This window comes from Amborella trichopoda, chromosome 2 (genome assembly GCF_054954075.1).
Source record: "Amborella trichopoda isolate Santa Cruz 75 chromosome 2, AtrichopodaSantaCruz75HAP2 v2.0, whole genome shotgun sequence".
Classification (NCBI taxonomy): domain Eukaryota; kingdom Viridiplantae; phylum Streptophyta; class Magnoliopsida; order Amborellales; family Amborellaceae; genus Amborella; species Amborella trichopoda.
Genome location: NC_142337.1, coordinates 9,118,081 through 9,132,990, shown reverse-complemented (window position 1 = coordinate 9,132,990; position 14,910 = coordinate 9,118,081). Strand labels below are relative to the sequence as shown.

At 34.8% G+C, this 14,910-nt stretch overlaps 1 protein-coding gene across 1 annotated transcript; it reads right to left on the bottom strand.

Annotated features, from left to right (window-relative positions):
• Positions 1–4,532: 4,532 nt before the first annotated feature.
• On the bottom strand, positions 4,533–6,178 carry LOC18443292 (uncharacterized). The gene is made up of 2 exons (XM_020672932.2): positions 5,592–6,178; positions 4,533–4,844 (listed from the first exon to the last, which is right to left on the bottom strand). The coding sequence occupies exon 1, from the start codon at positions 6,127–6,129 to the stop codon at positions 5,593–5,595; it is 537 nt and encodes a 178-aa protein (XP_020528591.2). The 5' UTR covers positions 6,130–6,178; the 3' UTR covers positions 4,533–4,844; position 5,592.
• Between the last annotated feature and the right edge of the window lie 8,732 nt (positions 6,179–14,910).

The window sequence follows — 14,910 nt, the reverse complement described above, 5'->3', positions numbered from 1 at the left end:
AAAACCTCTACTGAACATCTCTTTAAAATTCATTCAGACTTATGGGGCCCTGCTCCAATTTTATCTAATCAGAGTTATTTTGTTGATGATTATACTTGTTTACTTGGATTTATCATTTGAAATGGAAATATGAATTTTTCGCTGCATTGATGAAATTTCATCGTATGGTTGAAAAGAGGTTTGATAAAAGAATTCGAGTTTTTCAATGTGATGGAGGTGGTGAATTTGCTAAGAAAGAATTTAGTACTCATCTCAATGACAATGAAATTATGTGACAATTATCATGTCCGAGAACCCTTGGGCAAAATGAAATAGCTAAAAGGAAACCTAGAAATATTATAGAATTGAGTCGTACAATGACGTTTCATGCATGAATTCCTAATGTTTTTGGGTTGAAGACTTTCATACTATAGTATTTGTGATCAATAGAATTCCCTCTGCCAATTTGAAATGTGATTCTCCATACTCATTATTGTTTGAACGCTTACCAGACTACTCCTCACTTCGAGTATCTGGTTGTCGGCATTTACCATATCTTCGATACTATGCTACAAACAAATTTAGTCCCCGTTCACTTCCATGTAAATTCTACGACTATAGTATCCAGCATAAGGGTTACAAATGTTTACATCCACCCACAGGACGAGTCTATATTTCTAAACATGTTGTATTTGATGAAAATATATATCCTTATGCTAACCCCAACTCTTTGTTTGATAATACTCAAGTTCAGGGGGAAGTTGTCCACCTATGCAGACCTCTTCTGATTCATCACATTCATATGAACTACCCATATGGGATGCCCTTGATGTATCTGATCCCTTCTGTCCTTCTTTGCCTATCATCGATGATAGCTCCAACTTCTCTTATAGATGAAGATGTCACCACTGCAACATCAATTCAAGATGTCCAGGATGAAGCAACACACAATCATGGTGATGAAAATGTTGACATTCCAGAAACCAATCAATCTAATTTTTTACGAGCCTTTGAGCATCCTCACCATCACATGGTCACAAGATCTCAAGATGGCACTCGAAGACCTCGGGTTCTCCCATTCATGGCAGCAGTCTCAAGGGCTCATACTTTTGAAGCTATCCCTTCTAAACCTAAAACCATTAAGTCTGTCTTGGGTCATCCAAGTTGGCATCATGCGATGGAAGAAGAAATTGAAGCCCTACATGTTAACTCAACTTGTGAGCTAGTTCCACGTCTTCCAGGTATAGATATTGATGGTTGTCTTTGGGTATATAAGACTAAATTAAAGTCTGATGGTAGTCAAGAGAGACTTAAGGTCAAACTAGTTGCAAAATGATACAATTAAGTTGTTGAAATTGATTTCTCTGAAACATTCAGTCTTGTTGTTAAGGCATTCGGATTGTGCTCACCATAGCTATTGTGCGCCACTGGCTTATCAAACAGCTTGTTGTGAAAAATACTTTTCTGCATGGCTTTTTTAAGAAACATGTATTTATGGAACAACCTCCGGGATTTGTGAGCTCAAAAGATCCAAATCATATTTACAAATTAAAAAGAACTTTATATGGTCTCAAGCAAGCACCATAGACTTGGTTTGATAGATTTAGTGCCTATTTATTATCATTTGAGTTTTATTGTAACATAGCTGATTCATGTTTATTTGTTTCTCACACTACTCAAGGCATTATTATTCTTCTCCTTTATATTGATGATATTATTGTTATTGTTAATAATTCATATCTTTTAGAATGGTTCATTTCCTAACTTGGAAGGGAATTTACTATGAAAGATCTTGTACCTCTTCACTACTTTCTTGACATAGAGATATCTTATTTTTCTGGCTGAATTTTTCTATCACAAAGCAAATATGTCTGAGATCTTCTTGATCGTGCTCAGATGCTCGGTGCCAAACCTATTGCAATACCAATGGCAATGAAGAATAATATTCATGAGAATTCTAATCTATTTCCTGATCCATCCCTTTTTCAGAGTATTGTTGGTGCACTTCAATACATTACCATAACACGGCCAAAACTTTCTCATATTATTAATACAGTGTATCAGTTTATGCATGCCCCTACAATTGCACATTTTTAGACAATGAAGCGAATTCTTTGTTATCTCAGTGGTACACAGTCATGCGGTATATGAATCTCATCTGATAATTCCATTGAGTTATATGCTTTCTCTGATGCAGACTGGGCTATGTGTCCAAATACTCGCCGTTCAACTACCGATTTCTGCACTTATCTTGGTTCTAACTGCATATCTTGAATTGTTAAGAAACAATCGATTGTGGCTCGTTCAAGTGCAAAAGCGGAATACTGATCTCTGGCATCCACTGCTGCAGAATTGACGCAGCTTTCTTTTATTCTTCGGGATATTAGGTGCCTCTTTATGAGCCACCAATACTTTTTTGTGATAATATTAGTGCTATCTACATGACAGTTAATCATGTTTTTTATGCCTAGACAAAGCACATTGAGTTAGACTATCATTTTGTACGTGAAAATATTACTCTTGGATTGCTTATGACTTAATTTGTTTCCTCTCGCAATCAACTAGCTGATATCTTCACCAAGCCTTTGCTACGAGATGTTTTTCGAGGTCTTTGCTTCAAACTCGGGCTTCAAATGCTTCCTCGGTCGAGTTTGAGGAGTAGTAATAGAAACAAAATTCAAAAAAAATAGGAAAGTGTATTGCTCTTTCCTTTGAGAGGTGAATGTAACAACATAAGAAGGTGTATATTGCATATAACAAAGAAAGGAAAAATGTATATTACATCATTGTATTACCATTATATATACAATGAAAGAACCACCACAAGAAGTATGGGGCATAATTATTTTCTTAAAGAGTTCCTCTCTTTCTCTAGAAATTTCTTTAGACTGAGAGGGAGAGCAATTTGCATATTTAATCTTATTCTTATGTTTGGTAAATTGTCATCTAGGAATTTGGAATGAAACATGTTTTAAACCATTCACTTCAAAATTTGTTGATTAGATATTAATGTATTTTTTAAAATCATCCATTTATAATGTGACTAATAGAATTATAATTCAAATCGTGAAGGAAAATGGATTGATAGGGTTGCAGCCCTGTCAAAATAAGTAAAGCCGCACCTCATAACTCGTCCAAATTTACAATTCAAGTATTGAAAAACCTTTACATTGATCATCTCAGCTTGAACATTCTGGATGTGAAAAAATATAGGATTTCAAGCTCTAAAAATAGTGTATATTGCAACAAATTATCTAGACCATCCATTTCCCCTTAAAAATAAATTTTCATAGATTCGTAAGATTTGTACTATATTTTTAATTTCAAATTTTATTATCAATGTTGAAAATTGATTTTATAGCCATCATGGAGATTTCCCAAAAGTGTATTCCAGACAAGGATATGAGATGAGGCTTTATTTTGCTTTCATAAAGCCTAAGCCTTATAGAAACTTCATCCAATCATCAATCTACACCATAACTTGCATCCAACTATTTAACTATTTTGATCCCTCTTTCTCTATCTTGATCTCGCTCCCTCTCTCTCTCTCATTGCAAACCGATACCATGGCTTGCATGTAATTGACCATCACTTGTATCACTACAAATCGTTCAACCAGTATTCAAAAGCATGAATTGGGGATGGGACTCGGCCCCTGCCTTGGCTGGCCGAGTCCAAGTTATTCCGCCCAAATCCAAGTTTTAAAAACGAGGTGAGCTGTATTTTGCTAAGTATTTACTTTGTACAATAAACCACTAATTTCCAACTAACCTCAACTTTCTTTCGAGTACACGAGGAATCGGGCTTGGGCTTGGGCTTGGGTTTGGGCTTGAGTGGTTAGTAGCTTAGCAGTGCTACATCTCACCATCGATTTCTATAGCTAAACTACTAAAGAGAGAGAGAGAGAGATTGATTGATCGATTTAGCAATGCTACATCTCAACTTCGATTTCTAAAGCTAAACTACCAAAAAAAAAAAGGAGGGAGAGAAATTCATTCATTGATATGCAATTATTATAGGGAGAGTTTCTATACTTCCCCTACTGTATAAAAGATATATGATTCCCCGCATACTGTCGTTCAATTTAGATCAAGTGAGTCAATGACCATTCGATTTAGATTTGCTGCTTCATAGTATTTTATTTTTAGTTTTTTATATAAATTATATGAATATAAATTTTGGTAAATCTCATCTTCTCAATGGGGCACACCTAAAAAAAATATTAAAAAGAGTTTTTTATAAAATATAATGATCAAAATACCGCTTACCATTTCAGGGTTTTTTAATCATTTTATTTTATTGAAAATATTTTTACATATTTTTTATGGGTGAAGTTTAATAGAAAAGTGGATGCCAAAATTTAATATCAAATTAAAAATAAAATAATATAGAGATGTAACATTGTGATTGGGACCATGTCAATAGGGCCTTTAGTAGCGGAAGCATATAAAGCATGCCCATAAAGAAAACAAAAATGTAATCTCCGAAATTTCGGTTATCTCTTCTTCCTTTTCCCGATAGGTTTCTAATCATTATCAAGTTAGATAAAAGTATGGAGAAAAGTTCATGGGAGTTTCTCATTACAGGAAAGTATGGACCATCAATGACCTCACACTATTTATTTGTGACACACACATTGACACTTATGGACTTATAGTACTCAAGTCTGACATAGGCCCTCGTACATATCGATGAGCATGCGACCACCGGTTATGGTGCTTAATAGCTACCAAACATATAAACAAAACTTCAATAAAACACACAAATATGGAAAGCATAATAACCATGTAAACAATTACAATACTCTTCATTCTTCAATGACCATTTCTTGGCAAACGGTTGTGTCTCCGGTCCAAAACCATAACCTGCAAGTAAGTCCCAAGTAAGAGGGAGAGAGATAGAGGTTAACACTGTGCATGTTTGTTTCAGATGAAAATATTTTTGAAATAATTTTTTATTTGGTGTCGGAATATTTTTACATCAATTGGTTCTAATGCATTTTTTCACACCAATTGGCAGTTAATTAGTATGAAAATACTCTCACACCTAACCACACTGAAGAAATTTTTTCACGTAAAAATACTTCCTAAATAATATTTTCATGCGAATCAAACGTGTTGTGTGGCGAGAGAGAGGATGAGAGGTTTACATTATAAACTTTACACCCAGAGAGAGAGAGTGAGAGGTTCACTAAGTGAGGAATTTGTTAGTGTGGATGTTTGTTGAGAGACAGATAGGGAGGCTTTCTCAATAACAGGAGAATTTGCTGGTGCCTGCATGTTTCAGAAAGAAAGAGTGTGGGAGGGGTCATGTGTGTGTGCGTGTGTGTGTGAGAGAGAGGGTAGATTGTCCAAAGTGGAGATTTTGGTGGTTTATGCATGTGTGTGTGCGCGAACGTGCTCGTGTCTGTGAAAGAGAGTGGTTGAGAGAGTAGCTCATGCTAAGTTGAGCTTTTTGGTATGAAAAAAAAGTTTGTGAAAGAGAGTGGTTGAGAGAGTAGCTCATGCTAAGTTGAGCTTTTTGGTAAGAAAAAAAAGTTTATATAAGATGTCAAACTTATACTATAGTGTGTGTGAGAGAGAGAGGGAGATTCGAGGCTTAGAGCAACAGACCTCATGGACAATTGAACCCAGGGGGCACTGACTTCCCGCACCCAACCAGCACCTGAAGCGCGAGCGGCAGAACCACATTCAGGTTCAAAGCTTTTACCTTAATGGTGGTACAAAAGCACAAGGCTGCGTCCAAATCCGCAACCCCCTGCACAAGAGGGCAGCAATTCTTGTTCACCTGCTCGCCGATCACCAAATGAACAAGCCCACCAAGTAAATCAACACAGGCTCCAAGCTTTAAAGCATCAATGGGACAAGTCTCTGGTTTCTTTGGTGTTGGTGGAGGAAATGGCTTATATGTTGGTGGTGGTGGTGGACATGGTGTCTCCCCCTTTGGTGGTGGATTGGGCTTGACATAGGGTGGGGGCAAAATCTTAGGTGGGCGCTTAGGGGGTAGTTTGGGGACATGGGGTGGTTTGTAGCTCGGTGGTGTAGGACAAGTTGGGCAAGAGAGAGAAGGGAGGATGGCTCCTAGTTGAATTAAGAGCAAGAGGAAAGTTATTACACCACCCTTCTCCATTGCTCTACACATGAAGATCATAAGCCACCTTACAAGGCCTTTTATAGACCTCTTTCTAGGTTGTCAGACATCCTTCTCCCTCTCTACTTGCTTATCCTTTCCTTACATTGTGTGGGACATCCTTCTCTCTCTATATTTCTTTTTTACCATAAATTCTCTCTCTATATTTCCTATGTACGTTTAGGACTAGCAACAGGCTAGGCCAGCCTTGGCCCTTTCCCGCCTCCACTCCCCATAGGCTAGCTGAGGCCCAGCACGGCACTAATGGGCCCATCAGGGCCAGGTCGAGAAAAATAAATAAAATTAAAAAAAAAAAAAGAAAAAGAAAAGAGGGCGGGGCAAGTCGAGGCCTTTGCCCAACCCACTGTTATCCTCAAGCCGTGGTTGCCCCGCCCTCAGGCCACAATTTCAGTCTAGACCAGTGTTCACAAACTCGGCCAGTCCAACTCGGAACCAGACGGATATTTTAAAAAATTGGAAAAAAACATATAAAATCTAACTCGGAACTAGACGGGTATATATATATATATATATTTAATCTAAAAAAAAGGGATTTGTTTGTAATGTGTTTTTAATATTTTTTATCATTTTGGCAAAGATTAAAAAGTTTTTTTTGCTGTCAATACTTATTTTTACATTTTCCCATCTTTTTGGAAAAATTTTAAAAATAGCCTTGGACACAAATTGATTTTTTTAAATCTATTTTCTTAACTACTTTTCAACTATATTTAGATGTGTTTTATTTAACCATGCTTTAAATATACTTTTCATATTTTTTTAGATTTTTTTTATTTCTTAACACTTTTTAGACAGGACGGAACTTGTCCGATTAAGCCAGTTGAACCAGCCGATTTATCTGTTATGCAGACCCGCCCTTGGTTAGTTTCCAAAGCCCATTCGATTTTTCGAACATTGATCCATGCCCTACTTTTTAGGGCCAGGAATGCCGGTCGGGCCCATTGTGGGGAGACATCCTTGTCTCTCTACCTTTCTCCGTCTACATTGGGGAAAATATCCCACTTCAATTCACATTCTCTCACTATGTTCGACATGTCACCTTCACGTTATCTTAGCACTCGTCATTGACTTAAAATGAGGCCACCGCTTCCCGTAGTGGTGCAACTAGGGGCTCCCATTTTGTTTCTCTCTCTAATTTTCAACGACTTCTTTGCTTTGATTCACACTTTCTCTCTCTAACATCCAATTTTCGCAACTTTCTCTCTCTAAAAATTCCAGGCGCGGTGGGGTGCGGTGGACGCGGTGCTTATTTTAACTTGATGCGAAGACTTGCTCGTGTCGGCCTGGTGATGGATTGGCGATCTAGGTAAGAGAATCGACTGGTTTAGGTTTTAAAAAATTTTTAAAAAAATATTTTCATTTAAAAATTTAGGTTTTTAGGTATCTAAAATAAATAGCGACAATTGTATTAGGGTACGGTTTTTATAAGGTTGCAATCTTAAACAATCCAATTAAGGCACCCCTCTCAATTTTATCATGATATGTAATTTTGTTGTAAAAAATTATTAGAATTATCTTAAGATCTATTTTCATATATAATTACAAAATTTTAAATTCTAAAAATAGTTAAAATCAAGTAGATCTATAGACATATGAAAATCTTGAAAATCGGCGGTCTAAATAATGTGTTGCAAGATGCACTATTTTTGGGATTCAATTTTTTTTTTTTTCATATTCATGCATCTTGATATTCAAATGATCAATTATAGGGTTTTCAACATTAAAACAACCTTTCCGATTGATTTTTGAGGTGCATCTGTAATTTTACATTTTAAGGTTGCAACCTTATATAAACTTTTCCCATTGCATTATGATTTTTCGTTATTGTGTTAAAATATGTAAATACTGACAACATGTCTCATGTTGAGTGTTTGATGTTTATTAAATTCATTTTATAATCAAAATAAAGTTTGAAATGCAACATGACAATAACATGAATCACTCTAACTCAATTTATTTATTTTATTATTGTATTAACTTAGGAGTTTTGATTTTTGAAAGAAGCTATATAAAACAAATTTAATAGAAGAGTACTTAGTAGAAAGAGAGAGAATTTTAGTAGAATTATCACTTTTACAAACTTTGTGGAGAGGGTTTTAGTAGAGAGAGAGGTTAAAGTTTACGAACTTTATACCGAGAGGTTGTTAGTAGAGAGAAAGAGATTGTTAGTAAAGAGAGAGGGAGAGACCGAGACAATGGGGGGAGAGAGAATTATAGAGAGACGCCAAGGTTGATTTATGGTTTTATATTAAGGTTTATAGTTCAATAGTGCATTATGTAATAAGTAGAAAGCAAAAACAAAATTCCCACATCGGGGATTTCACAATTGGGCATACGTGTGGGGTGTAACTTGCTTAGTTTTTATCTCTTGTTGGGAGGTATCAAAGTGGGATGATGTTGGTGTGTAGATTTCAAAAAAAATTAGGGTGTACATGGGGTGATGTAACTATGTACGACTTCCAGAAACAAAAAAAAAAATGGGGTTGGACTGGGCTGCCACTTTTTTTTAAAAAAAAATTAAAATTACACAACTTTAAAAGAAAAAGAAAGTGTTTGTTAAGACCGTTGTGTTTTGACAGAATCAGAGCTGGCTGGCTCAAGGGGAAGTCGTTTGGATCCCAACATATTGAGAGATCCAAAACAATATGAATGATTCTTGATCTTAATAAGGTGATTTTGATCTCGATTGCCAAAATTTTAAACCTTGAGTACAACTCATACATCAAGGTTTGCATTGTTCACTTCCTTTTCTGTGCAGATCACATATTAAAATTAACGAATTTTAAATTCATTGGACATCAAAATCATGGTCTAATAATGTTCACCACGAGTAGTTCATCATAGATTGTGGCATGCAACCTGAAACTCACAATATTATGAATTGGATTTATCCAAATCCAAAATTCATGAAATTTTAATTGCACGTCCGAAAAGAATTCATGTCTAATTGGAAAAATGCATCTTAATTAAATGTTTTTCAACTATTTTAACTCGCTACGAACTCCATTTTAGCAGTTTGTTGCAAGTTGCAATAGATGAACATCTATTCGTATTAGATTTATGAGGAAATTACATAAATACCCATTATATTTTCTTTTATTATGAAAATATCTAAAATTTTTCGTTATTACATAGATATTCATTTTTTTCAAAAAAAAAAGAGAAAACTGTCTATTTCGAGTTTTTGAAAAATCGGAATTTTTTTATTTTTTTATTTTTCAAAATCCATGTTTTTTCAACTTCATAATATTTTAAAAAAAAACACAGATTTATTTTTTTTTTAGTTTTTCAAAAACCGAAATGTTCAAATAAACTGAAATGTTCAAATTTTGGGTTTTTTCAAAACCCGAAAATTAAATCACAGATAGTGTGAGTGTCTTTAGTAAAGAACAGGGAATGAGAGAGTTTATATGCGAACAGGGCTTAAGAGAGAGAAAGTTGAGAGAAGAGAGAGAGAGGGTCTTTTGTCAAGTACAGGTATGGTAGCGTAATGGATAGGAACAAATCCGAAGAAAGGCTGCTGTGTTGAGCCCGAACCCAGTAAAATGCCAGTAAGACCCGACTGGCATGGCTCATTTTTTAAACCATGAGCCCATTTTTTCTCTCTAATTTCTGATGCAAAAAATTCCATGGCTAAAAGTTTTAAAATCATAAACCTCTTTCTTTCTCATATTTCCCGTGAGACGGGCGAGTTTTCCCAGGAGAGAACAGCACCTAAAGCCCAATATTTTTCTCCCAGTTTTGAAACGGCAAAGTTTATCCGGTAACTATCGCCTCAGGAACTTGCCCTGGTTCTCTCTCCCACTTATCCTTAGATTCGGATTTTTAAAATTAAAAAAATATAAATTTGCATTTGGCTTAAAGTCAAGAAAATATATATAAATTCGATTTTTCAAAAACCAAAATTAAAAAAAATTGGTTTTTTAAAAACAAAAATGGGTAGTTTCGTTTTTTTTTTTTAAAATGTTTTGAATTTGAAAAAATGAATATCTATGTAATAACGGAAAGTTTCAGGTATTTTCATAATAACAAAAAATATAATAGAAATTTGCATAATTTTCCCTAGATTTATTTAACCACCTTAAAATAATCAAATTTATATGAAATTCTAAATTAAGGTTCCCAAGATAGTTTCCTACATGAGTGAGGTTTGTATAAGGTGTCAACCTTATACTATTGAAGTAAGGTGTACCTCAAAACCATATTGAAAATGCAGTTTCAATGTCGTAAAAGCCTTACAATAATATAGAAATCTATTGCTTCCTCCAGTCATGAAATTTGGAGCTTAAAAAATGGTGACAATCAAGCAGATCTATAAATACTTGAAAATCTTTAAAATGAACGGTCTAGATAATATGTTAAAAGATGACCTATTTTTAGGGTTAGCAATCCCTTCTTGTTTTTTTTATGTTTATGAATCTTGAGGTCGAAATGACATCTTACTTGTATAGTATAAGGATTGTTGGCAACCGAGGCTACCTCGATTACCCCTTGTTAGCAAATCGGGATAACACATATCCCTACTTGATATGGCGAGATACCCACAATAATGAATCCAACAACCCAAATAAAATCATCAAGAACAATAATGTGTGTGCAATATATTTTAAAAAATTATAGAATCAAGAAACAAGTAATATGAGAAATCATTATAATCACAACACAAGCAAAAAAGTTGAAGACACACAGATTAATGTGGTTCACCCAAAATGGGCTACATCCAGGGGTAAGAGCGTAATGATGCATTCATTATCTCAAGGAAGAAATTTTCAAGAGATTACCTTATATATGGAAAAGAAGCTCAATAGAAATTCCCTACCAAAATCTCACCATAATTCGAATCCTTGTTTTGTCTCCATCGGCTAACATTGTCGCCGCAAGGAAACCTTGATCAAATCCGACCCAATAAAAGAGTCACAATGGTGCTGGGTTTACACAAGAAACCCGTAATTTCTACCGCCCAAACCTCTTCTCTTCTTTCCTTATGTTTTCTCTTTCTAAAAATGTCTTTTATAGACCTCCATAAATAGCACATTTTTTATGACAAAAATGTTCTATAACAAATGAAAAATACTACAGGGGGTGATATTTGCATCACATCCTAATAATCTCCACCTTGATATAACATCACATACTTGCTTTGCCAAATTATATCTGGTTATTCCTTTTTTAAAGAACCTAGAGAACTTAGCCAATTCCACAAGCTCTCTAACCCAATAACCTATATGAGCATGTATTCGCTCATCTTCTTTCGTCTTTATTCTTCTTATGCAAACTCCACCTACTTCAATACTCTCATTCTTGAGTTCTTGAGGCCATCTTGACTTCACACATACTTTAGGTGAATCTACACACCTACAAGCACAACCGGTTTTTATCTCATATTACCAAGATCCCTTGCATAAGTCTCTCCCATGAAGTCTTCTTTATGTTCATAACCTTGGCAATGTTTGTCCATACTTCTCAAACTTTGAAATACTCATTTTACTATATTTCACTTTCTTCTTTTTTTTCTAGGCTAAACATAAGCCATTCAAAAAAACTACAAACAAGTGAAATAACAAATTTTATAGAAATTATGGCAATAGTCATAATAAATATTAGAGTAGTATGCAACACTCTAATCACATCAGCCTAAAGGAAATTCATGTGGTGTTTATGGCTTCACATCCCCTTGTGAAAGTCCCCTCTCTTCAATTTCTCCACCTTGCCGAATATCTTCATCAATGCCTTGCTTTATGCCATTAATATCTTCAATTGCCAAACCACATGCTCTCTTTTGAGCTTCATCTTTCTCTACAACCAAATTTACCCTTTCACTTACAATTGTTCTCCCTAACAAGGTATACAAGTTTTTTTCCCTTAACTCCCTTCATCATAACTAGAGCCCCATTTGAAACTTTGAGCACTCCAGCTTGCCCGGTAAATTTGTAGCCTTCAATATCTAGAAAAGATAGTGAAATCAAACTCTTTTTCAAATCCGGCATATGCCTCACCTTTTAAAGTGCCCGAACCATCCCATCATACATCCTTATATGAACCGAGCTCATACCAATTATCTTACTCATTGAGTTATTTCATTGATATTAAACTACCATCACATGGCCCATATGTATCAAACCACAATCTATGTGGGCACATATGATGTGTGGCTCCAGTATCAAATATCCAACTTCCATAATACATGAGATTACACCCTACCATCAATACCTCGTCTTCAATATAAGTGACTGTTGATTCTTCAACTTGGCAAGAGAATTTTCTTTACTACAACTCAACGTAGTAACAATGTTATCATATGATTCCAACAATGTACAAAGTAAGGTGACCGCCTTATCTTCATCTTACATTCTCACACCTATACTTTCAATTTGACAAATGATAGCATTGAATTCATTCAAGTGTTTCGACACTTTTGCACCATTTTCATTATGAAAGAATACAATTTTATTTTTAAGAAAATTTGATTTGTGAGAGATTTTGTTTGATACAAACTTTATAATTTCTCCCACAAATCTTTTGTTGTCTTTTCCCCAATAATATTAAACAACACTTCATTCGCTAAACACATGCGAATAGTGATCCATGCCTTCATATCAAGTTCCTCCCAATCATCATTGGTCATATTTATCGATTTCTAATCTTTTCCAAGTAGTACCGTGTGTTGCATTTGATGTACTAAATACATCTTGCATTTTTAATTCCCAAATTTTGAAATTATCTTTCCCATTAAATTTCTCCACCTCAAATTTATGAGATGCATTTTCCCAAATTACTACACCCATCCCTTGAGTTTTGATACCACTTGTTGGCAACCGAGGCTACCTCGATTACCCTTTGTTGGTAACATAAATCCATACTTAATGTGGTGAGATACGCACAACAATGAATCCAACAATTCAAATAAAATTTCCAAAACAATAATGTGTGTGCAATATATTTAGCAAAATTATAGAATTAAGAAACAAGTAATATGAGAAATCACTATAACCACATGTAGACACCCTTTCAAAATTCAGGCTAAGGGAACTCCTAAAAACCTTAATTCTAGGCATAAAGAGCCACAAAAACTTTAGTAGACCATAAGCAACCTAGACCCAATATAATTCTCCTAAAACTGCCCAAAACTATCCAAACTTGATGTAGAGTCTGAGAGCTTTCTAAAGGTCCAAAAATCGTCTGAATCGGACTTACGGATAAAAAGATATAACAAATAACAATTTAGTCCCTGTGAGACACAAGTGTCGGGCCGTGGGCCGGGCTGTAACACGGCCCGACAACCCAGGTGCAGCCTAGTGATGTAGTAAAGGCAGCTCAATGATGCAATAAGAGTGTTTTATGATGCAGTAAAGATATATTTTTTTAATTAGAAGAGGCGAAAGCTTCAAGATAAATCTAAAAAATTCTTAAACAATTCCAAATTAAAAAAAATCGTCAATTGAATCCTATAAATACCCCGCTTCATAACCCAAAAGGGAAGAGAAAAGAAAACAAAAAAAATCCCGAAATTAGAAAAAAATAACCCCAAAATAGAAAAAACCCCTAGAAAATTCCTAAAACATTTAGGAAAAATCCCCAAAAAAAACCTCAAAAATCACAGAAAATCCCATAATTCATATTTAACTTTTGGAGATCCCAAAACCTTTAGAAAACTAAAAAAATTCTCATCCAATACCAAAATATCTTAAGAAAAGCCTAGGTAGAACCTACCTAAAATTCTCAACATTTTCTCCCTGCCTTAAGAACCTTAGATCTAGGTCAAAGACCTATAAATCAACCAATTCCAACAAGCAAAGGTATCCAAAAAAAAGAAGATGGTGACGTAAATCGGAAGAGTGACCTGATCAAAGTTTGAAACTCTAGGTTTCAGGTCTTTAGAGGTAATTATTTATTTTTTTCCTTAATTTAGTTTGTTTTCTTTATTTAATTCTCTGCTTTATTCTGAAAATTAATTTATTATTAAATTTAATTAAATTTAAAAGCATTTTTTTTAATCAAAATATGGATTTGGAGCTGGTGTTGCCAGTAGACTCAAGAAAAGATCGGATTTGTATAGTTTTGGAATTTTTATGAGCCCATAATTCAAACGACTCCACTTTCTCTACCTTTTTAAAAAATAATGCAGTTTTGCTAAGATTTGAGCATATATCATCCCAGAGATCGACGTAGATTGTAGCGTAAACACCCCAACACAAGCAAAAAAATTGAAGATACACGGATTAACATGGTTCACTCAAAATGAGCTACGTCCACGGGCAAGAGGGCAATGATGCATTCATTATCTCACTGAAGAAATTTACAAGTTTAGGGTTTTGTATAGATTACATTATACATGAAAATGAAGCTTAATAGAAATTCCTTACCAAAATCCCGTTATCAATCGAATCATTGCTTTGTCTGCATCGACTAGCACTGTCGTCGCAAGGAAACCTCTAAATCCGGCCCAATACAAGAGCCACAAATAGTTCTAGGGTTTATATAATAAAAATCTCTACCTCCCAAAGCTTCTCTACATTTTTCTTTTCTCTTCTCTTCTTTCCTTGTGTTTTCTCTATTTAAAAATGTATTTTATAAACTTCCATAAATGACTCATTTTCTATGACAAAAATGTCTTTTAACAAAAGAGAAATACTATAGGGCGTGATATTCACATCACATCTGAACAAGGTTGACAACCTTATATAAACTTTTTCCTTCCTACATATATGAAATTTTTTGTTTTGATTGGAGATTAACCCCATGCTAACTCACAGTGATCTCCATGTCGGTTGTCTGCTGCATACT